Genomic DNA, 21393 nt, shown 5'->3' on the forward strand with positions numbered 1-21393 from the left:
TGAGGCCCCCCCAACATGCTATAAAAACTCCACGGCTCACCTGTGCCACAACAGCTGGTTTTCTGCATATAAAAGCCAGGGCCGGCGTTAGGGAGTAGCAAGCAGGGCAGTTGAATGGGGCCCAATGCCACAGGGGCGCCCGCAAAGCTAAGTTGCTCAGGCTTTGGCTTCAGCCCCAGGTGGCAAGGCTTCTGCTTTCTGCCTGGAGCCCCAGCGAGTCTAACACTGGCCCTGCTTGGGAGAACCCCCTGAAACATGCACATGGCCCCGCAGTGGGCCTCGGGCCCCTGGTTGAGAACAACTGGTGTACAGTATTTAACTGTAATTTACAGTGAACAAACTTTCCATTGAATTCATGTAAATGTACCTGGCTTTTGTTAGACTTTTCCTTTTCTGCCTTGACTCCATTCTCTCTTTGCTGTAGTAGATCGTAGTGCTTGTTTTCACTGTCACTTTACTTTTCTTACTCTTATCATTTGCTATTTAGTTCTGTTTCCTCCCCTACATTTTCTGTGTCTCATCTGTCCCCAAAATCTCTTACCCTTTTTTTTTTGTCTGTATTTTCTGTACCTAGGGAGTTCTATAAAACTATACTTGATATGATAGTAATTCAAAATGAGAGAGGTGCTATACACATTTACGGGATGACATAGTGCTACCCCAAAGAGCTTATGAACGTAAAATCTCTCCTTCCCACCCACATTTATTCATCATTTCACTATCACCCTCTCCCCATCTTCCCAACTTTAGGGGGCTTGAAAATGTACCAAATATCCAATAGCCAGAGGACTGAACTAAAATGAAGGGTCCTAACATGCCCACAACCTTACCCCAGCTGCTTGGAAAATGAAGAGTGCTGGGATTACTACCAGGGTGCTGTCCTTTGACCACCTCCTGGGGTTCCATATTTTATACTCAGTACTAGAAAATATCTGATCAGTGTGAACTCCAAACCCAGACTGCTAGAGGGTAGAGAGCAGTGGCGCTGGAACATTTTTAGTAGTGAGGGTGCTGAAAGCCAGCCCCCTTAACCTTGTTCGCCCCCCTCCCCCCCCCGAGGCTGGGAGCAGGGCTGTCTGGGAGCGGGGGATGGGATAAGGGGGCTGAGGTGTGGGGCCTGAAACGGAGCCCTGGGCAGGGGCTGGCAGCTGGGACCCCATGTGCGGGGCCAAGAGCAGAGCCCTAACTGGGTGTGGGGCCCCAGGCATGGAGGCCTGGGAGCAGGGTTGGGGCTGGCAGCCAGGACCCGAGCCTCAGGTGAGATGAGGGGTTGGGGAACGGAGTGCAGGCAGAGGGCCAGGAGCAGGGCATAGGCGTGGGAAACAACCCCAGTTTTATGCATGAAACCAGTGGCTGGGGAGCGGGGTGCGGGGCCAGCTGCCCTGCATAAAACCTGGGGGTGCTGCAGTACCCTCCACACCCCTACTTCACGCGCCTATGGTAGAGAGAGAACATTCTTCTTCTAACTCTATAAGCTGCTGGTTGCTTGAGTATAGTGGTGGTCTCTGCTGATCCCATGCCTTCATTTGTGGGGAGTTCTCTCTAGTAAATAGCTCTAGTCCTACCTCTGCTATTACTCCTAGATTTTCCCCATAGGATGGAGAATGAAATTGACTAATTTTTACTGGTTTAATTGCTGCCCATGGGGTTTCCAGTAATAGCTGTGAGAACGGAAATTTGCAACCACAAGGGCTAGGATTTTTTTTTTTTTTTTTTTTTTTTTTTTTATGAAAGCTTAGATTCTGCAAACATTGATGTCACTCACCCAGGAAAGTTTTTCCTACTGGCCCTGTGTGAGTGAATTGTTCAAATGATAAAGATTATGGAACTCGGCTAGCATCCCCAACTACAAATTTAATGTAGGGTTTTTTTTCAAGATAGAACGTCAACCCGTCCTTCCAGGACTTCCCATTGATTATCTGTTACAAATTTGACAAGAAAGGGTAGCAGTAATTGAAGTGGTACTCCTGCTTGTACTTTTCTATAGAACTGGAATTTGTGACCTTTGGTAGGCGTATGTGCATCAGTGTATCAACTTTGTGGCAAACTTTAAAATTTTGGAATATATTATATATATAATAAATATTTTGTCCTTAAATTAGCATAGTTTAAACTAATTTTAGTTTCAAAGGATTTTTGAATCATAGGGTGATTACATGTTCCATGGCACTTAACAAGCAAGTATGCATATTAAGATGATTTCAATCATTTCCGAGCACGTCTTGACTCAGTTAAACTTTGAATTACCCAGCCTTCCCATACCTTAGCTACCCTGATAATCAAAAGGTAAGGGGGCGGGGGGAGAACAGCTATAAACACTCAAAACTAATATGTGGTGATATGATCCTTTACCACCTTCAGCTGACATGTTTCAGTATCATATATATGTGAATTCAAAATCTTTTCCCCCTCCCCTATTTTAAAACACTTTATTTACTTTTGAAAATTTGCAACAGTGTTACTTACTTCTGTAACCAGCTCTTTCTTGAACATTCTTGAGTCTGTAATGCCAAGTCTCTTAATGAGAAATGCAAAATGATAAAATATGAACTAATATTATTGATGTATTTTTATAACTTAAGCTTAGGAAGTCCAGGCTTCTCTGGGTCAAGAGTTTTCCAAAGATACTGTGGATCATGGAATGTTGTGGCTAGAGCAGGGGATCAAGGATCCAGATTTTGGAATTATACCTGAGCTTTGCTTCTGACTTGCTGGGTGATCTTGGAAATGACGATCGTGAAAAATAGCCACTTGTGAAAAACTGAATCTGAAAGGTTGTGAAGTCAAGCAAAATAACAATTTCTGTGCAAAAATCTACAGAACAAAAGTTGTGAGAATAGAGGGGGCTCGATGTTTCTAAAATGCTTTGAGATTCTCTGGAAAGTGCTTTGTAAGTATTTTTCAGGTGGTGAAAATCTACTGGCACGGACTAACCTTTTGGGGTTTTTTGGTTGCACAGGTAAACTAAAGGAACTTAATGGAAGCGCACCTGAAGAACAAAAGCTAACTGAAGATGATTTGATAGTCCTAGAAAAGTTACTCTTTGTAACATGTAATACCTCTTTAGAAACACCAACAGCACAACAACTTCAAACTTTGTGGAAAGCAATTAACTGGCCAGAAGGTATGAAATAAACACATTATATGGATGGGCAGGAGATAATTGGGAAGCTCCTCTTCATCTATCCCTTCCTTTGAGTTGTTCCTCCACAGTATATCTGTTCCCTCCAAATATTCATCCATAGTTATTTGAGGAAGGGAAGTAATTAACTTTGCATTATGGTGCCTTAGATTTTTCATGATTGCTTCACTTAAAAGCATGTCGTTCTGCATTGTTTAAACCCAGATGTTCAAAAGTTACTCTGTAAACCTCCAAAACTGCACTGAATGCATCTTCTCAGAATCTCATTGGACTAAGCCGAAACTGGCCAACTGGAAGTGATTAAGTGTACCAGTATTTGAGTTTTGAAGTATTGCAGTTGTATTCTGCCTACAGCTGGGAAATCATAGAAGATTAGGGTTGGAAGAGACCTCAGGAGGTCATCTAGTCCACCCCCCTGCTCAAAGCAGGACCAATCCCCAACTAAATCATCCCAGCCAGGGCTTTTTCAAGCCGGGCCTTAAAAACCTCTAAGGATGGAGATTCCACCAACTCCCTAGGTAAACCATTCCAGTGCTCCGCCACCCACCTAGTGAAATAGTTTTTCCTAATATCCAACCTAGACCGAGACCATTGCTCCTTGTTCTGTCATCTGCCACCACTGAGAACAGCCGAGCTCCATCCTCTTTGGAACCCCCTTTCAGGTAGTTGAAGGCTGCTATCTAATCCCCCCTCGCTCTTCTCTTCTGCAGACTAAATAAGTCCAGTTCCCTCAGCCTCTTGTCATAAGTCATGTGCCCCAGCCCCCTAATCATTTTCGTTGCCCTCCGCTGGACTCTCTTCAATTTGTCCACAACCTTTCTTTAATGGGGGGCCCAAAACTGCACGTAGTACTCCAGATGTGGCCTCACCAGTGCCAAATAGAGGGGAATAATCACTTCCCTTGATCTGCTGGCAATGCTCCTACTAATGCAGCACTACTAATGCAGTCGGTCCCCAGCCTGTAGCGGTGCATGGGACTCTTCCGTCCTAAGTGCAGGACTCTGCACTTGTCTGTGTTGAACTTCATTAGATTTCTTTTGGCCAATCCTCCAATTTGTCTAGGTCACTCTGGACTCTATCCCTACCCTCCAGCGTATCTACCTCTCCCCCCAGCTTAGTGTCATCCGCGAACTTGCTGAGGGTGCAATCCACCCATCGTCCAGATCATTAATGAAGATGTTGAACAAAACCGGAGCCAGGACCGACCGTTTGATACTGGCTGCCAACTAGACATCGAGCCGTTGATCACTGCCGTTGAGCCCAACGATCTAGCCAGTTTTCTGTCCACCTTATAGTCCATTCATCCAATCCATAATACTTTAACTTGCTGGCAAGAATACTGTGGGAGACTATATCAAAAGCTTTGATAAAATCAAGGTATATCACGTCCACTGTTTTCCCCATCTCCACAGAGCCAGTTATCTCATCATAGAAGGCAATCAGGTTGGTCAGGCATGACTTGCCCTTGGTGAATCTATGTTGACTCTTTCTGATCACCTTTCTCTCTTCCAAGTGCTTCAAAATGGATTCCTTGAGGACCTGCTTCATGATTTTTCTGGGGACTGAGGTGAGGCTGTCTGGTCTGTAGTTCCCCAGATTCTCCTTCTTCCCTTTTTAAAAGATGGGCACTATATTTGCCTTTTTCCAATCATCCGGGACCTCCCCTGATCGCCACGAGTTTTCAAAGATAAAGGCCAATGGCTCTGCAATCACATCAGCCAACTCCCTCAGCACCCTCGGATGCATTGCATCCGGCCCCATGGACTTGTGCATATCTAGCTTTTCTAAATAGTCCTTAACCTGTTCTTTCACCACTGAGGGCAGCTCACCTCCTCCCCATACTGTGCTTCCCAGTGCAGCAGTCTGGGAGCTGATCTTGTCTGTGAAGACCGAGGCAGAAAAATTATTGAGTACTTCAGCTTTTTTCACATCATCTGTCGCTAGGTTGCCTCCCCCATTCAGTAAAGGTCCCACACTTTCCCTGACCACCTTCTTGTTGCTAACCTACCTGTAGAAACCCTTCTTGTTACCTTTCACATCCCTTGCTAGGTGCAACTCCAATTGTGCTTTGGTCTTCCTGATTACACACCTGCATGCTCAAGCAATATTTTAATACTCCCCCTTAATCATCTGTCCCAAGTTTCCATTTCTTATAAGCTTCCTTTTTGTGTTTAAGCTCACCAAAGATTTTTCTGTTAAGCCAAGCTGGTCACCCGCCATATTTGCTATTCTTTCTGCACATCGGGATGGTTTGTTCCTGTGCCCTTAATAAGGCTTCTTTAAAATACAGCCAGCTCTCCTGGACTCCTTTCCCCCTCAGATTAGCCTCCCAGGGAATCCTGCCCATCAGTTCCCTGAGGGAGTCCAAGTCTGCTTTTCTGAAGTCCAGCGTCCATATTCTGCTGCTCTCCTTTCTTCCTTTTGTCAGGATTATGAAGTCGACCATCTCATGGTCACTGCTGCCCAGGTTGCCACCCACTTCTACTTCCCCTACCAATTCTTCCCTGTTTGTGAGCAGTAGGTCAAGAGTAGCACGGCCCCTAGTTGGTGCCTCCAGCACTTGCCCCAGGAAGTTGTCCCCAACACTCTCCAAAAACTTCCTGGATTGTCTGTGCACTGCTGTATTGCTTTCCCAGCAGATGTCAGGGTGATTGAAGTCCCCCATGAGAACCAGGTCCTGTGATCTGGAAACTTCTGTTAGTTGTCCGAAGAAAGCCTTGTCTACCTCCACCTCCTTGTCTGGTGGTCTATAACAGACACCCACCATGACATCACTCTTGTTGCTCTCGCCTCTAAACTTAACCCAAAGACTCTCAACAGATTTTTCTCCAGATTCATACTGGAGCTCTGAGCAATCATACTGCTCTTTTACATACAGTGCAACTCCTCCAGCTTTTCTCCCTCGCCTGTCTTTCCTGAACAGTTTATATCCATCCATGACAGTACTCTAGTCATGTGAGTTACCCCACCAAGTCTCTATTATTCCAATCACATCATATTTCCTTGACTGTGCCAGAACTTCCAATTCTTCCTGCTTGTTTCCCAGGCTTCTTGCATTCGTGTTCAGGCACCTAAGATAACTAGCCAATTGCCCTACATTCTCAGTGTGAAACAGGGGGCCTCCCCTGTTGTACCCTCCTCCTTGTGTTTCCTCCCAGTATCCCACTTTCCCACTTACCTCAAGGCTTAGGTCTCCATCCCTTGGCAAACCTAATTTAAAGCCCTCCTCACTAGATTAGCAAGTCTGCCTGCGAAGATGCTCTTCCCTCTCTTTGTTAGGTGGATCCCATCTCTTCCTAGCAATCCTTCTTCCTGGAACAACATCCCATGGTCAAAGAATCCACAGCCCTCTCTCCGACACCACCTGCCTAACCATGCATTTACTTCCACAATACGATGGTCCCTACCTGGGCCTTTTCCTTCAACAGGGAGGATGAACGAGAACACAACTTGTGCCTCAAACTCCTTTATCCTTCTTCCCAGAGCTACATAGTCGTCTGCAGTGACCTGCTCAAGGTCATTCTTGGCAGTATCATTGGCACCCGTGTGGAGAAGTGAGAAGGGGTAGCGGTCCGAGGACTTGATCAGTCTTGGCAGACACTCCGTCACATCCTGAATTCTAGCTCCGGGCAAGCAGCACACTTCAAGTTTCCCGGTCTGGACGGAAGATGGATAACTCCATCCCCCTTAGGAGGGAGTCCCCGACCGCCACCACCACCTGTTTCTTCCTCTTGGGAATGGTGGTCGTGGAACCCCCCATCCCTAGGACAATGCAACCCATGCTTTCTGGTCGATGGGGTCTCCTTCTGATCCCTTCCCTCAGATGACTCTTCCAAACCATTCTTTGCCATAGTACCTGTGCGGAGAGCCTGAAAACGGTTTCTTTCTTCTATCTGCATTGGGGATACATGGGTTCTCCTCTTTCTTCTTCTGGAGGTCACATGCTGCCAATTTTCTTCCCTGTTCTGCACTGCCCTCTCCGATTCCTCAGCATGCTGTGCCTGCAGTACCAAACACTGACTTCTATACAGAAAAATCTTCATTTTCTCTGATGCAACGCAGGGTTGATACTTGGGTCTCCAGACATTTAACCTTCTCTTCCTATATGGAGACCAGCTTGTACTTGTACAGACAAAGTCGTTTCTATCCTCTGGGAGAAAGACAAACATGGCACATCCTCTGCAGGTCACAACAGCTGATCGCTCACTATCCATTTTGTCTTCCTTCTAAGAGCCTCTTCACATGTTGTATTTACTGCTCACAGAAGCCTGAAAGGCAAAAACTCTGGGAAATCTCCCCAGGCAAACTGCCTCGGTTTGCTTCTCCTCTATTCACAGCTCATTCAGTTCCCAATTGGCTGCTTTTCTATAAGGCTGCTGGCTCGAAGCAATTGCCCCGGCTCAAAGCCTTCCCTCCAATCAACCACTCAAGGCCCACCTGCAACAAATCACTCCCAATTCAGTTTTCAAACAAATCACCACATGGTCAAACAGTGCCTGCAACTAGCACCAGTCAAACAAATGGTCACAGCAGACAGACACTCAGATATTCACTGCACCAGCTCACAACACAACCCCTCTAATGCAGCTCTCACCGTAGCGGACGGTGGCATCAGGTTAAGATTTATAGCCTGCATAAATCAGTTGGGTGCACTGTGTATGCTGAACTCAGGAAACTGAATTTAAAATTAACCTTATGTCAAGCTAATGCTAACGTGACATTTTAAATAGAAAACTAACTTTTTTAAACAATTAAATCACATTTAAGAGATTTAATATGAATTTTTTTATGTTAGGTAAATTATTCATAACAGTTGTGAAACATAGCAGTTAACTATACTATAGTCTACAGAGATGTGGGAGATCAGTGCTGACACCTACATGTTTCTAGTGCTTTTACGGGTGTACAGTCTCTTCATTTCAAAGAGCCTGGATGCCGATAAAAACAGCTGTATGTGAGGAGGAGGATCAGGTGCAGCTGATGGTGGTAAAAAAAAAAAAAAAAGTCCTGCTGCTAAAAAGGAAAAGAGGGACAGGAGCTGTCAGCCACCAGAGAGGGAAGAATGTCCAGGGGAAGATCGAACTGGGCAGCATATCCAGGAAATTAACTGCCTGGACTTCTTAGCACCTTACATATCTTGTACAGGGGTGTGTGTGTGTGTGTGTGCAGGGAAGTGTCTGGGGAAGAGGAGGAGATTTGGGGGCAAGAAAGCATGTATAGGAGAGAAAAAGGAACGGAATAGATGGTTTGGGGAAATTAAAATGGAGATCAGTAGCTCACAGTGCAATTAAAGGGACTGTGCTAACTTAAAAATCACATTTCTGCCTGATATCTCAACTGTTACAAATAACACCCAAAATTATCCTAACAGCCTACAAGGGGCGGGGGGGGGGGGGAGGGGAGGGAATCTCCTTTTAAAGTTGTATATTTGCCTGCTATTTGTATATAGCCTGTTTCGGTAGTGTCCGTTTCCCTTGTTCAATGATTGCTGTTTTTGTTTTTTGTTTAAGTGGTTCTATAGCCACAAATATTTGTATGTGAGCTAGGAGGCAGGTGTAGTACCTGAAACTATTCATATTTTAAGCTTACTTTAGAAATACAGACTAGGTTTCAAGTTCATGGCATCCTTTCCATTTTTTTTTTCAAATTGGATAAAAAACACATCATAGTGTGGGCAGCTGAAAATACACTAAATATTTTCCTTTTCCATGTAAACAGTTGCTGTAGTGGTCACAAAGACATTATGAGATCTGGAATGGGAGGTTGCCCATGATGTTTGCTATTTAGATGTGGGCTACATTGAAAAAAGTTAACACCTGTGAAACAGCTGTGTTGCATGTGAAGTATCTGTCTTCTCAATGTTGTCAGACTGAATTCTTTGGACATGATAGTTTACAAGTGTCTTGGAAGCACTGTGACTATATCTGAAGTTAATACCCATGGCAGCAAAGTTTCTCTGGTAGACATCTGAAACTTTTTGTACAATTGAGGCTCTGTACACAATTTTGGTTTTGATATGAATTTCTGAATATTTGAGTACATGTTGTTTAGGCACTTGGGGTCTATCTGCATCTTAATTGTTCGCTGTATGTTCCTTTTATAGTACTCATTTCAAAAGCAGGAGTACAGATCTGCGCATATAAGGAAAGCTCTCCAGTTCTTACAAACAATGCAATATCTGTGTAATGCATTAAAATATTTTTCTTGTCTCTTAGATATTGTCTTTCCAGCATTAGACATTCTTCGATTGTCTATCAGGCATCCCAGCGTGAATGAGAATTTCTGCAGTGAAAAGGATAGCATGCGATTCAGCAGCCATCTCCTAAAATTTCTGAGTCGTAACGGAAAGCAGGCAAACCAGTTACTGGCACTTAGAACTCTTTGCAATTGTTTTGTCAGCCAGGGAGGCCAGAGGCTCATGATGTCACAGAGGGACACAATAATGTCCCATGCAATAGAACTGAAATTGGGCGGCAATAAGAACATTCACATCGCACTGGCCACATTGACATTGAACTATGCTGTTTGGTTACATAAAGTTAATAACATTGAGGGAAAAGCTCAGTGTTTGTCAGTAATCAGCACAGTCATAGAAGTTGTTCAAGACCTTGAAGCCATTTTTAGACTGCTTGTGGCTCTTGGGACGCTAATCAGTGACGATACAAATGCTGTGCAATTAGGCAAGTCTCTAGGAGTTGACTCTCAAATTAAAAAATATGCCTCTGTATCAGAACCAGCTAAAGTAAGTGAATGCTGTAGGTTTGTCCTTAATCTGCTGTAACTTTTTTTTAGCACTTGGGCAACTAGGAATATGTAGCGAAATAATTTTTTTTTTTTCATATTTTACATGACTGAATATAACTGAAAAAATACTGTGGGAGAATTACAAATTTGATGAAGATCTAACTTGTCATGAGTGGAACAACCTAATAAAAACTTTTGCACTGATTGTAAATTATGTTTTACTGTCTGGGATACATGAGACGCTGGTATGAACTATACTGTCTTGAGTGATGAGCTCATTAAATCTGTCAAGCTAAACAGGGTCAAACCAGGTCAGTACTTGGAAGGAAAACGTAGGAAGGAAAAAAACAAGGAAACGTTGTTGATTCAGTATGTCAGTCTTTTTAGAATCCGCACTGAAAATAGTACTTCAGCATGATGCCGGGAAGCATTGTGCCTGTTGTTGGTGCTGTTTGCCAACAGACAGAAAACTAAGATTCTGATCAAATGTGACTGTTAAAGATTCGATGGTACTCGTCAGAGTTGAGGTCTGAACTTGACCAGAATCCTGCATTCTGCCTACTTAAATTTCCCTTGTAGTTTTCTTCATTTCCTTAAACTGTTGAATGTGGTGTTGCTGTACATGGTTAAAAGCTGCAGCACATTAACCCCGGAGAGGTGAGGAGGAAGCTCTTTTAGAGCAGGAAATGTCTTTAAATGCCATTTGAGCTTACTCACTGTGAGTGATTTGGTGAGACAGAGACCACCTTCATGTTATGTTTGTGTAACAGTTTGAATCCCTGATGCTACGAAGGCTTACATGTGCTTAATTCTGTGCTCAGGAATAGCTCCACTGACTACGTGTGCATTAAGTTCAGCAGTGTCTTTTTCTAGGATCAGGGTCTAAGTTTGTGAAGCTCTGTGGAATCCTTCAGAATGAAAGACGCTATATTCATTATAAGAGGGCAATATAAAATAGCAAATGATATACCCAGACTTTAAGGTGGAGTGATGCAATTAAAAATAAAAACGGCTGGGGAACTGGGCTCTGCTTCTTGTCCTGTCTGCATAGTTCTCTGTTCCAAGGACTGGGAAGTACTACTCATAAGGTCTGCAAAGCAGGCTCCTTGGCCACTTCAAATGCTGTTTCCTTGTCCTGGTACTGAACCGAAGATGTTGGTTCCTCAACATTCTGCTGAATTTTTCAGATTCCTAAATGAGTTTAGGGCCTTGGCTACACTTGAGTTACAATGCAATAAAGCCTACCCCAGCGCCGTAACTCACTCCCCGTCCACGCTGGCAAGGCACATACTGCGCTGTATCTCCGTGGCTACAGCGCTGCAGGTACTCCACCTCTCCGAGAGGATTAACAGCTGCTGCGGAGTGGCTGAGATGCTGGTGCTCCAGTGTAAACGGGGAGTAACCTTATTACGGAGTGATTGACCTCCGGAAACTCCCCATAATCCTTTTAACTGAAGCTTCCTCTCTTTGTTTTGTTGTGAACTCCAGACGCTCCAGGAGCTGCTTATCAAAAAAACAAACACAGCTACTGTTTGCTGTGAATGAGTAGAGGCAGGCAGGGGGGCTCCCTTTGGAATGCCCACAGCTAATGTTGCTTAAAGGGGGAGGGGGGTCGTCTGTTTCGGCAGGCGGCTGCTTATGTGTTCTGTGAGGAAAAAAACAAACAGCTGCTGTTTGCTTTCAGTGAGAGAGGGGTGGAGGAGGGAGGGGGGTCGGAACTTGCAAGGCAGGGTGCTGACACAGTGTGGGCACTCCAAAAATCCACTCTCTCTCCCCCCACACTCCCTGTCACACTCCACCCCCCCTTTTGAAAAGCACATTGCAGCCACTTGAACGCTGGGATAGCTGCCCATAATGCACCGGTCCCAATGCTGCTGCAAATGTGGCCACGACAGTGCGCTGTCAGCTCTCAGTGTGGACAGACTGCAGCGCTTTCCCTACTCAGCTGTACGAAGACAGGTTTACCTCACAGCGCTGTACAGCTGCAAGTGTATCCATAACCTAGGAGCCTGGCTCAATATCTTTTACTGAAAATCTTTGCCCTAGGCTCTTCCCTTTGTATTTCATCTGTCCTGGGTCAAAATCAGTGTGAGGCTGTCGCCGTGGGAGGGGTTTTCTAGGCATCAGAACACGGTTATGGACAACAGATTAGCCTTTCACTGTTTCATTGTGGAAAAGAAATTGTCTTGAGAAATTGCCCTCAAGGCACACTGGGAGCAAGAACAGCTTTCTTAGGCCATGGCTACACTTGCAGATGTAGAGCGCTTTGGGTTAAACCAGCCTTCGGAGAGCGCACCAGGGAAAGCGCTCCAGTCTATCCACATTGACAGCTGCAAGCGCACTGGCATGGCCACATTCGCAGCACTTGAAGCGGCATTTGGAGCGGTGCATTATGGGTAGCTATCCCACAGAGCACCTCTTCCCATTCTGGCGCTGTGCCTTGTGGGAAGGGGGCGTGGGGTGTGGGGCATTCTGGATCCTGTCCCAATGCCCTGTGATGCATCGCTTCGCATCCCAGCAATCCCTATGTTTCCGTCCACATTTGGCGCCATCTTTCAATGGTTTCTGTGTAGAGCGCGCTTTGTCTTCCCTTTCGGTCTGCGGGAATGGAGCCCGAACTGCTGCGGAACATACTGACAAGTCTCACCAGCCCGTCTCGTTTGGCAGTCGAGTTACTGCTTAAGAGCCAAAGTGACAGTGAGGAGTCCGATGATGATATCGAGTCGTGTAACGCATACAACACGAAATTGCTTGTCTTATTCACGGACATGCTTTCCACCGTGGAACGCTGCTTTTGGGCTCAGGAAACAAGCAATGAGTGGTGGGATCACATCATCCTGCAAGTCTGGGATGACGAGCAGTGGTTGCAGAACTTTTGGATGAGAAAAGCCACTTTCATGGGCCTGTGTGCTGAGCTTGCCCCCACCCTGCGAGACTGAGAGCTGCCCTGCCGATGGAGAAGCGGGTGACTATTGCAATCTGGAAGCTGGCAACTCCAGACAGCTACCGATCGGTCGCTAACCAGTTTGGAATGGGAAAGTTGATGGTTGGAATTGTGTTTGATGCAAGTTTGTAGGGCCATTAATCGCATCCTGCTCAGAAGAACTGTGACTCTGGGTAATGTGCATGACATTGTGGCTGGCTTTGAACAAATGGTTTTCCCTAACTGCGGAGGGGCGATAGATGGGACGCATATTCCTATTCTGGCACCAGCCCACCTAGCCTCCGAATACGTTACTCGGAAGTGGTATTTCTCCATGGTTCTCCAGGCGCTTGTGGATCACCGTGGTCGTTTCATTGACATTAACGCAGGCTGGCCTGGAAGGGTGCACGATGCACACATCTTTCAGAACACTGGCCTGTTTAAGAAGCTGCAAGCCGGGACTTTTTTCCCAGACCAGAGGATTACCGTAGGGGAAGTCGAAATGCCCAATGTGATCCTTGGAAACTGGGCTTACCCTTTAATGCCGTGGCTCATGAAACCCTACACACGGAGCCTGGACAGCAGCCATGAACAGTTCAACTACAGCCTGAGCCGGTGCCGAATGACTGTGGAGTGTGCTTTTGGCCGTTTGAATGGCCGCTGGCGCTCTCTTTATGGGAAGCTGGACTTGGCCGAAGACAGCATCCCCGTGGTTATATCCGCGTGCTGTACTCTCCATAATATTTGTGAAGTGAAGGGTGAAAGCTTCACTCAGGCATTGGCCTTGGAGGTTCAACACCTGGAGGCTGAATTTGCACAGCCAGAGAGCAGGGCTATTAGAGGGGCCCAGTGTGGGGCTGCAAGGCTTAGGGATGCCTTGAGGGAGCAATTTGAGGCTGAAAGCCACCAGTAATGTCTGGTGCTCTGCACGGGAGTTAAGTGCAGTGGCTGTTTGGTATACTGACTTGCAGTGCATGTTGCTTTCCTGGGCTAAGGTATATTTTGCTTTATGTACTAATGAAGTATGTTTTCATTTGACTGCGCTATTCCGCATCTAGGCATGCATGCAGTCCTTACCCTCCTCGCCCAAAGAGCCCGTACCTAAAAACTTCCTTCCCGAAAAGAAAGCCGCTTACCAAGAACCTCCTCTGTTACTTTTTGTGGTGCTAATTTCCCCTCTGTTGATATTCACCCCTTCTTGTAAACTGTTGGGAATGGGCCACATCCACCCTGATTGAATTGGCCTAGTTAGTACTGACCCCCCCACGTGGTAAGGCAACTCCCATCTTTCCATGGTGCTGTATATTTATACCTGCCTACTGTATTTTCTTTCACTCCATGCATCTGATGAAGTAGGTTATAGCCCACGAAAGCTTATGCCCAAATAAATGTTAGTTTCTAAGGTGCCCTAAAGAGTCCTCGTTGTTTTTGCTGATACAGACTAACACGGCTAACCCTCTGAAACCTGTTATGAGACCGCTGACTCTCATCCATGCCAATCTCAACCAGATGCTGGATAAACCAGTCAGGCATGCTGTTTAGGTTGAAAGAGAGGGAAATCTAAACTTAGAGACAAACCTTGATGGGAACTTTGCAGTGTTATTCTATATAATCCCTTTTCATAATAGAATAATTGTACAGGTGCTATCTCTTCTATAAACCATAATAATTTGATAAGGTAATCTGTAAGGATCTCTGCTGTAAACATTTGGAGCAGGCTACTGCATATTGGCTCCAACTGCATTGAGCCTCACTAAATGTCACCAGGCCTCTCTCTCTTTGTTAGTGTCATCTCATCGACTCAGTCAATACAGCTTCATCCTATATATTGCTGCATACTATGAGTAAGGATAAGATTTAGTCACAGATTTCGTGACTTTATCTGACCTCCATGATTTCTTTGGCTTCAGCTGTCAGCGGCTGGAGGCAGGACTTTGTGCCACTGCCTAGCCGGGGCTGTGTGCCCTTGCGTTATGGCCGGGACAATGTGCTCCCTGCCCCGCAGCTGGGCCTGGAGCCGGGGCTGTGGGCCAGTGTGCCGTGGCCATGCACTCTGCCCTGCAGCTGGGCCTGGAGCCGGGGCTGTGGGCCAGTGTGCCGTGGCCATGCACTCTGCCCTGCAGCTGGGCCTGGAGCCAGGGCTGCGTGCCCCTGTGGCGTGGCGGGACCATGCACTCTGCCCTGCAGCTGGGGCTGCATGCCCTGCCCCGTGGCTGCCCTTGGTGAATCTATGTTGACTAGTTTCAGAGTAGCAGCCGTGTTAGTCTGTATCCGCAAAAAGAACAGGAGTACTTGTGGCACCTTAGAGACTAACAAATTTATTAGAGCATAAGCTTTCGTGGACTACAGCCCACTTCTTCGGATGCATACCTGTTTCTGATCACCTTCCTCTCTTCCACGTGCTTCAAAATGGATTCCTTGAGGACCTGCTCCATGATTTTTCTGGGGACTGATGTGAGGCTGACCGGTCTGTAGTTCCCCGGGGCTGTGCACTCCCCTTGCAGCTTCCCAGGGCCATACACCTCCTTTGCCTGTGCTCAGGACTGTGCACCTGTGACTGGGATTAGAGCCAGGACTGTGTGCTCCTGCCCTGCAGCTGCGCATCCCTCCCCTGCTGTGGCCGGTGGAGCCAGGGCTGTGTGCCCCTGCACCATGGCTTGGCCTGTCAATTCCTCCCCCACTCCCATGGGATTCCAGCTGTCATTTCCCCTCCCCCCCCATCTAGCCCTGGCCCCTGGGTATTTTTAGTAAAGTCATAGACTGCTCACAAACTCCTGTAAATTTTTGTTCGTTGCCTGTGACTTTTACTAAAAATAACTGTGACAAGATCTTAACTATGGGTTCTCTCTCTAAAATAAAAAAAAACTAACAACCCTACTAACCCAAAATCTAAATGAAGTCAATGGTAGTTTCCCATTAATTCTACAAGGACTTGGTTACTTATTAAACATTACAAATAGAAAACACTAAGCAACAAGATGATATGCTGGACTGCTAGAAATCAAAGTTCTACATTTCCAGGGCAACAAGAATAATGAAGGGTATGGAACAGCTTCCATAAGTGGACAAAGACTGGGACTATTCAGCTGGGAAAAGATGACAGACAGCAGATATGATAGAGGTCTATAAAATGATGAATGGTGTGGATAAAGTGAATAGCAAAGTGTTATTTACCCCTTCATATAACATAAGAATCAGGAGTTACCTAATGAAATTAATAGGCAGCAGCTTTAAAGCAAATAAAAGTACATCTTCACACAGTACAGTTCACCTGTGAAACTTGTTGCCAGGGGATCTAAAAAAGAACTAGATAAATTCATGGAGGAAGTCCATCAGTGGTTATTGGTAGGGCCCTACCAACTTCATGGCCATGAAAAACATGTCATGGACCATGAAATCTGGTCTCCCTCAGTGAAAACTGGCCTTTTGTGTCCTTTTACCTTATACTATACCGATTTAATTGGGGGGAGACCAGCATTTCTCAAATTGGAGGTCCTGACCCAAAAGGGAGTTGTGAAGGGGGGGGTCACAAAGTTATGTTAAGGTGGTCATGATATTGCCACCCTTACTTCTGTGCCGCCTTTAGTGCTGGGCAGTCAGAGAGCAGCGGCTGTTAACCAGTGCCCAGCTCTGAAGGCAGCATCCTGCCAGCAGCAGTGCAGAAGTAAGGGTGGCAATACCATACCATGCCATACTTCTGCGCTGGTGCTGGCGGTGGCTCTGCCTTCTTGCCCAGCAGCTACCGCTCTCCAGCTGCCCAGCTCTGAAGGCAGCGCCGCTGCCAGCAGAAGTAAGGGTAGCAGTACCGCAACACCCGCCCCACACATACACTCAACAGCCTTGTAAACCCCCCCCCCCCCCAAACTCCTGTTTGGATCAGAACTCCAGAAATTTCAGTGTTGTAATAGTAGAATTAAATAACCAAAATAATGAAATTTATTATTTTTAAAATCCTAAAACTGTTAAATTGACCATGAATTTGGTAGGGGCCTAGTTATTAGCCCTGATAGTCAGGGATGCAAGCAACAACATGCTCTGGGTGTCCCTAAGCCTCTGACTGCCAGATGTTGGGATTGGATGACGGGATGGATCTCTTGATAGATGCCCTGTTCTGTTCATTCCCTTTGATACATCTGGCATTGGCCACTGTCAGAAGACAGGATACTGTACTAGATGGACCATTGGTCTGACCCAGCATGGCTATTGTTATGCAGAATTTAGAATCTGTGCATTTTTGATATTTGCATTCTATCAAATGTATACTTTCATGGGGGGAGAGGGAGTGTTTCTAACTTTTCTGGTTGCAAAGATAAGCTTGAAAATGTGTACCAGTGCAATGTTATCTGGACCTAGGGTGACCAGATGTCCCGATTTTATAGGGACAGTCCTGATTTTTGGGTCTTTCTCTTATATAGGCTCCTATTACCCCCTACCTCCTGTCCCGATTTTTCACACTTGCTGTCTGGTCACCCTATCTGGACCCAGACATTGAAATAATAGCACAGTGTGTGAACTGCTGTATTCATTTTGATTGAGTGTTAACTCTAAGGCCTAATTGTTGGACTTACTAATATTAGAAATTAATATAGACCACCAGACACTATTTTAACCATAGATTCCTTTATTAAACCCAAGGCCAAATGGTATTTTATACAATCGCTCAATTATACAATTGCCTAACAGCCTAAAAATAAGTCACTACACCCAACAAAATATTCATAAGCATGTGATCAAGATACTTACAAATAGGCCAGACCTAGGGAAAACAGTCTCATTCTGGGTGCTCGTGGTAAGGTAAGGTCTGACAAAGACCCCTCTGCTTCTGAATTTTGTATACCCTTTAACAAACAAATGATATCACTGCCAATTCCTGACTTCAGCTAAAAACCAATTTGAGACAGGTCATCTTTAGTTCCACTTTTAAAGTAGATATGATTTACAACCTCCTTTCTTCCGAGGCCTTTCCTCCCCTCCTTCTTGCTGATCAACAATTTTTCTATTGTACCTTGGTTCACATAGACTTTATTTTTAAGACAACACTGGTATTTGGGGTGGGAAGGTTTATACTGGCTCCTTTTAAGACATACTCCTTTTGTCTTGTTTAAAACCATATGCAGCCACCCCTATCGGTCAGAGGGCTTCTTTTTAGAAACTTCCCCTTATCTCATTAGTTATTCTTTGAACCAGACATACTGTCTACTTCATTCCTTCTAGCTTTACTCATTTTCAAGGTTGTCCTTCTTCTTGCTAGTCAGGGCCTTTCTTCACAACACACACATTTCCTTTACCAAATGTAAGCTAGATTTAATTTGTTACTTTCATATTTATCCTACATTAATCACAACCATTTACTTGCCAATATTAACTATTTTCTTATAAAAACATCCAGGCAATGTGCTTGTTCCACCTGAGATTTTTCTTTTTTTTGAAGGATGCTCCACAGAAAGAGAGAAATTTTAAATATGCAAATAGTACATTCAATTATCAGATATCCGATTGTTGTTGTTCATCTGTGAAGTTTCCCTCCCTCTCCTACCACTACCCATGCAGGCTCCCTCAACATGCTGCTTTCTCAGGCAAGTCAGAACCTTGTCAGGCAAGTCAGAACCTTATCAGGCACCCTAGATGATGATTCTGAAATTGTTCCAGTTTCCATATAACTGATTGAGGAACATTCTCCCATCCATCCATCTCTGCCCTTTGCAGTGGTTCCCTCGACTTTATGGCAACTCCGGTCCCTGGAGCACAATAAAGAAGCACCAAACAGTACAGTTGCAGAATTTGACTTAATCTGCTATTTGTCAGACTACAAAATCAACTGCATCTTCCCTAAAAGAAGGTGGAAAGATGCTCACTGAGGCAGCCGGTCCTAACTTCCTGCTGGGAAACAAGCCGGTCTAGCAGCTGGACAGCCAGGCGGAGATGTGAGCGTGCACCCTACAGCTTTGACGGATCCCCGACTCCCAGAATGCTTCCCCACCCCATCCCTGCTGCTGCCAACCACTCCCCTAGCTTCCCTCCACGCTCCCCCAGCCGCCTGCAGCCTCCGATCACACACTGCCCGTCTGCCCTGGGCCAGGCAGTGGGCGGCTCGCAGGACGCCTGCAGCAGGCCTGGGGGAAATGCTGGGCAGCCTTGACCAGGGCTCCTCGCTGCAGGCGGGTCACGGGAGGAGCACACGGCATGCGGATCCGCCGCGCCTCCCAGCACCGGAAGTACTTGCAGCGGAAATCCTCACCACCACGAAGCGCCGGAAGTCCACTTGCCCCGGCTCTGACGTCACCACGGCGCCGCCGGGAGCCCGTTGTCATGGTGATGGAATCAACCCGCGACGGTTGCGGGTGGCTGTTCTGTCGGTGACTCGGGGGATGTGACCGTTGGTGGGGGACGGAACGCGGCTCCAACCGCCGCGAGGCCGGGCCGATGCCGGGCCGCAAATCCTCCAAGGAAAAGAAGCGGCGCCGCTCTCGTTCCAGCGGCCTAGACGGGGGCTCGGGCGCGGGGGGCACCGAGGGGAAGCGGCGAAGTACCGAGTCCAGCTACAGCCTCTTGGAGGTAACGGGGGCTGGGGCCTGGCCGGGCGCGCGGAAGCGGCGGTGCTCCCGCGGGGGAGGCAGGGCCTGTGGCGCTGGGCGCTGGGGTGGCTTTGAGCCGGGAGGGCCGGGGTCGCCTGGCGGGGAGGGGCGCGGTACCGGCTAGGCGGCGGCTCGGTCTGGTTCCTGGAGCCCGAGGCCAGAAGGACCCGGTGAGATCGACTAGTCTGACCCCCTGCGTGGCCCGGGCGGTGGGGCTGCCCCGCCTGACTCCTGCGTGGGCTAGAGCAGAGCGCCCACCCGGCTGGACATGGCCAAGGGAGGCGCCCCCGTCCTCCAACCCACCCAGCGTGAAAGCGTCTCTCCGCCGGCCTCTGCTAAAGCCCGACCCACTGGCATTGCTCCCACTCCCCGTGGGGTGGCCCTACCTTGCCAGCTCCTCCGAAGCAGCTACCTCAGTCCGTTCCCTTTAGTGCACCGGCAGTCAGTGTCCTGTTAAAGCCACTGTGAAGTGCTGGATTCGGAAAGAACATGACTCCTTCGAGTCAGGAAAAGTAACTCCTGCCTCAAGCTCAGAAGCGTTTTACACACACCACCAAAATAGAAAGCAACAGAGACAAATGCAGAGTAGAGAAAAGGCAAACCGATAGAAAGCTGCTGAAGGAATAAAGTGCGGAAACTGTGTGGTGCTAGTCTGAGTATTGGTGAGCTGCATAACTTTTCCCATGGGAAATTAGATGGGGGACAAGTTTTAGAGGTGACCAAAATTTGTATATTAGTATCTACAGAATTGCATTATAGGAAAACAGTTTCACACTTACTAGCTAATTTTTAATGTTTGATGGTAAGGAGGGCTACATGAAAAGACATTTCTGGGGAATCTCTATAGTCTTTCCTGTACCGCATCGCCCTGCCCAATACATGTTCTTGTCATAACATTTACCCCATTTGGTTCTCAAGATCCTGGGCACAAACTGTTGTTTCAGCAAGACATTTGTCATTAGCAGTAGCTTTACAAAGGCTAATTGTGATTAACTGCATCAGACATACCAGAGGAACATGTTTTTTGTGCTGCCAAACATCTCTCCCCTTGTTTTCCATTAATTTCAGGGAATACAGCAGCCCAGTTATAGCCAAGTGGGCAAAGTTTTATTTTGTTTTTTCCAAATATATTATTCAGATTATGTGGCGAAATAGCTCTTTGCTTTATGGTCTTTCAGACTGCTAGGATGAGCCAAAATAGCCAGCTTTTTGAGAGGGATATTAATGTTTGGCCTACACATTTGAAGAACATTCATGTAACTTTCTCCATCTTACAATGTAAAGCACTTAAAGATTCATAACATTCCAGAAATACAAGTTGTTCATTTGTAATATCCTTTTAAACATTTTCTAGTAAGAACCATATTGTTGAGACAGACACCGTTGTAAAAGCTTTCCTCCTTTCTTGACTTATTAAAGAGACAATTTCCATTAATTGTATTTTTCCAAGCGTTTTAATATCTTTTAATTTTAGGAAATAAAATGTACTGTGCCATCTGCAGAAAAAGAGGAGTTAGCTGAAGAGCACAGCGAAATAGAAGACGGTGGACTAGACCTCAGTGTGTCTCTAAAACCAGTTAGTTTCTACATTGCAGACAAAAAAGAAATGCTTCATCAGTGCTTCTGTGTCATAGGGGAGAAGAAACTGCAGAAAATGCTGCCTGATGTTTTGAAGGTATTGAAATATACTTAACTCTTCAGTATATGCAGGGCTGAACAGCTCTGTTTGCCTCAGGTCAGTCCAGTGGATTTCCAACATGTGTATTACAGCAGCCTACATACCTTTTGTGAAACAGTTATATGAAATTTTAAATTTAATAATTTTCCACTAGGGTACAGTCCTCTGTTTTTATTTTTTTCACTCTTATTCAGAGTCTTCACAAAGATGAGACATGAAACCATGGTGAAACTTGTCATTTAAAGATCCTATGGCAATATTTTTAAGAAGGCATTGTTAACCCCAATTAGTCAAATGCACTAATTTTATTCTGTTCTGCTAAATTCCTCCT

At 46.1% G+C, this 21393-nt stretch overlaps 2 protein-coding genes across 2 annotated transcripts in view; both read left to right on the plus strand.

Moving 5' to 3' along the window:
• The window catches only part of PLAA (phospholipase A2 activating protein), a 28139-nt gene extending 18048 nt beyond the window's left edge, over positions 1-10091 (plus strand). Inside the window, exons 13-14 of the mRNA XM_054032590.1 lie at positions 2960-3124; positions 9358-10091. Of these exons, the coding sequence (XP_053888565.1) occupies positions 2960-3124; positions 9358-9923 (731 nt within the window). The 3' untranslated portion in view covers positions 9924-10091. The remainder of the gene's footprint in view (positions 1-2959; positions 3125-9357) is intronic.
• Positions 10092-19092: 9001 nt separating this feature from the next.
• The window catches only part of CAAP1 (caspase activity and apoptosis inhibitor 1), a 29788-nt gene continuing 27487 nt past the window's right edge, over positions 19093-21393 (plus strand). The window contains exons 1-2 of the mRNA XM_054032667.1: positions 19093-19364; positions 20859-21059. Coding sequence (XP_053888642.1) covers positions 19233-19364; positions 20859-21059 — 333 coding nt within the window. The 5' untranslated portion in view covers positions 19093-19232. The remainder of the gene's footprint in view (positions 19365-20858; positions 21060-21393) is intronic.

Source organism: Malaclemys terrapin, chromosome 6, assembly GCF_027887155.1.
Source record: "Malaclemys terrapin pileata isolate rMalTer1 chromosome 6, rMalTer1.hap1, whole genome shotgun sequence".
Taxonomy (NCBI): Eukaryota; Metazoa; Chordata; order Testudines; family Emydidae; genus Malaclemys; species Malaclemys terrapin.